This window comes from Tenrec ecaudatus, chromosome 4 (genome assembly GCF_050624435.1).
Source record: "Tenrec ecaudatus isolate mTenEca1 chromosome 4, mTenEca1.hap1, whole genome shotgun sequence".
Lineage (NCBI taxonomy): Eukaryota > Metazoa > Chordata > Mammalia > Afrosoricida > Tenrecidae > Tenrec > Tenrec ecaudatus.
In genome coordinates, this window is record NC_134533.1 from 18,998,089 (window position 1) to 19,001,604 (window position 3,516).

Here is a 3,516-nt window from a genome sequence, read left to right on the forward strand (position 1 = left end):
TATATGGAACAACTTATTCAGTAATATGCCCAATAAGTTTGGGAAGGCTATTCTACACAATCCATTTCAGGATATAGAAAAGACCAAGAAACTCCTGAATATAGTCTATGGAGTGAACATAACGCTGATCCCCAATCCAGGCAAAGACACCATAAACAAAGCTACAGACCAACATCCTGATGAAGACTGACACAAAATTCATAAAACCATCCTGTCAATAGAAACCAACAATATATCAAAAAAATTGAACACCATGATCAAGTAGCTTTAACAGAAGCTACATAAGATGAGTCAACAGTAGAAAAACAATGTAATCTGACATATAAACAAGAGAAGGACCACACGGTCAATTGATGTAGAAAAGTCATTTGACAATATCCAATACTTATTCCGGATAAAACCACCCAACAAAACATAAATAGAAGAAAATATTTTCAACACATTAAAGACCATGAGTGAAAACCAATGGCCAACATCTCATTCCCTCGGTGACCAGGGTTATACACGAATGCCAATTAACACCACTTTATTCAATGTTAAGCTAGAAGACTTCATGAGAACCATTATGCAACAACAATAAGTCAAAGCAATCAAGATTGACAAAGAAGAAGTGAAACTCTCACTGCATGCAGATGGTATGATTTCATATGTGGAATACATTAACTCAACCTCAAATAATTGGAAACAGTGGAAAGATTGGGCCATGTGGCAGGACACAATTTTAATAGACAAAACTCAATCAGGTTACTAATAAATGAGCTCTGAAAAAGAAATCAGAAAATAAATTATTTACAATAGCCACACACAAGCTGAAACACTTAGGAATAAGCTTAACCAGGGAAACAAAATACTTGTACAAAACAAACAAACTACAGAAGACTGATAAAAGGAAACAAAAAGACTCACATAAATGTAAGATTACTCTGTGTTAATATTGGAAATATTGTGAAAATATCAGTGTTTCCAAAAGCAATCCATAAATACAAGAAAATTCCAATTGATATTCCAACCCCAATCTTTACAGAAATGTGAAATTGAATTAGAATTCCCAATGAAACAGATCTAAAATGATTCTCCTGCTTCTCTACATAGAAATGTTTCCCATATACACCAGAATAACTGCTCAAATTAACCCTGTGGTTTTTTTTATTTGTGACTTGATTAGTTTGGACAGTGTACATGTGTAACATTTTTTCATCATGAATTTATTTGTCTCTTGACATATTGTTCTGTAGACTATCAATGTAACCCTCTCCAAATAGATTAACATTATAAATTGGAAAATACATCAATATTTCCTGTTTCTTGAAATAGTTTCTAATGATAATGCTCCTAGTCAACTATATGCTATAAAAATTATATCTTCCTCTGCATCTTTATTTATTTTTATTTTTAAACTAATATCAATTTCAAGTTATTGTCTATATTTGCTTAAATACTGTGTATTAAATATAATTAGTAGAGTCAAAACAAAGGACTCTAGATATCTAAGGAGGGTACTATATATCTAAGGAAGAAATAAATCAAGTTAAATGCTATTATATTAAAATAAACTAGTCTAGATATTTGCTTAATTATAGAATGGATTGTTAGGATTATTTGTCACATTCAAATTGCCTGCTAAGAGGACAAATAAATTATTCATGGTAGTGTAAACAGAAATATTTTGTTTGTACTGTTGATTTAGGTCCAGAAAGTATAATAATAATAAATTCAGAAGATCCAGTATCTTACTAAACACTGGCAAAAATTAATGAATAATTTATAGTTGTGGTGTCCAAAAAATCTTTAAAGGGAAAAGTATAAGCTCCCATGGAATTACTTCAGGAAACATTGAACTAGAAACAAGAAATCTTGGTAAGGCATGATATTTTATTAAAATGAAAATCTGATGATTAATATGAATTTAAATGAGTAGAAGGGAAACAATCCAATTTGCATGTGCTATATCTTTCTCTGCCCTGTAATTTTGTTGTTATGTACTGTTAAGTTGGACTCAAAATAATCCTATAATGAAGCAAATATCCTAGAAATATCATTATTAAATAGCATTTGCCTATTTCATAGCTTATGAATATTTGAATACAGCATAGGGTAGAAATGATTATCCCAGAAGAAGGGAAATGAAGCCGATGAATTATTAATTTTTTCAGTAGGCATACAAATAACTGTTTGTCTCCAATATTGCTTACACTGATGTTTTAGGTTTACAAAACACAATAGAATTAAGATACTAAAGGTTTTTTAGAAAACATTTATTGATATACACATCTAACTTACTGATGCAAGGTAAAAGCATTCCTTTGGGTAAATTTTAAGATTCTTCAGAATCACATAGTGACTCATTGGATGAAAAATAAGGAAACTTTGGAATGAGGTAACATTTGACATGAGATCTACATATAATAGGTCAAGTCAATTTGGATGAACACAAGGGAAACAATCCATTTGCCTGTGCTTTACAATTAGTATTCACTTTGGAATGAAAGAGAACGTAATTATATTGACTGGAATTATTATCCAGTGATATTTGTCTTTTTCAAATCTTATTAAAGCAGCATTTTATTGTGAATATCAAATACAAAGTTTGCATTGATTTTTAAAGAGCCTGTTGAAAGCATTTTTCACTTCTTTGTTTCTTAAACTGTAAATGAAGGGATTGAACATGGGGATGATTAATGTGTAAAACACTGAGACCATTTTGTCAGTTTCAAATGAATGTGCAGATTTAGGCTGCAGATACATAAAGAGTAGAGTCCCATAGAACACAGTCACCACTGTCAGATGAGAGCCACATGTGGAGAAAGCCTTTTTCCTGCCCTCGGCAGAATTCATTCGAAATATGGACATCAGAATAAACGCATAGGAACCAAGGAGTACCAGGAGCGAGGACATTAAATTAATTGCTGAAGTTACTATGATCAACAATTCTACTTCTCGTTTATTTGAACAGAGCAAAGGTAGCATGGGAGCATTGTCACAATAGAAATGACTGATGACATTAGAGCCACAGAAAGTCGAGGTAAAAATCATACTGGTGATCATCAGAGACTGAAAGGTACTGTAGAGATAGGGGACTCCCACAAGTGCATGGCACACTCTTGGGGACATGATGACATTATAGAGCAGAGGGTTGCAGATGGCCACGTAGCGGTCATAGGCCATGGCTGACAGGATGAAGAGTTCACTGATAATAAATAGAATGTAAAAAGCCATTTGTATGACACATTCATAATAGGATATGGAACTTTTATGATCAAGAAGATTTACTAGCATCTTGGGATAAATGACAGTAGAATTACCAAGATCAATGAAGGCCAGGTGTCTGATGAAAAAATACATGGGTGTGTTTAGGCGGGAGTCTACCTTGGTCAGGAAGATCAGGCCCATGTTTGCAAACACTGTGACCAAGTAGATTATAAGGAAGATTCCAAAAAGGGCAAAATGCAGCTCAGAGCTCCGTGTGACTCCAATGAGAATGAACTCCGTCAGTACTGTTCGATTCCTGTGGCCCAT

At 33.2% G+C, this 3,516-nt stretch overlaps 1 protein-coding gene across 1 annotated transcript; it reads right to left on the reverse strand.

Moving 5' to 3' along the window:
• Positions 1–2,574: 2,574 nt before the first annotated feature.
• LOC142446411 (olfactory receptor 8K5-like) lies at positions 2,575–3,516 on the reverse strand. The gene has a single exon (XM_075548161.1). The coding sequence runs from the start codon at positions 3,514–3,516 to the stop codon at positions 2,575–2,577; it is 942 nt and encodes a 313-aa protein (XP_075404276.1).

Coding starts and splice junctions, on each gene's coding strand:
- LOC142446411 (XM_075548161.1), bottom strand. CDS start 3,516: ATGGGCCACAGGAATCGAACAGTACTGACGGAGTTCATTCTCATTGGA.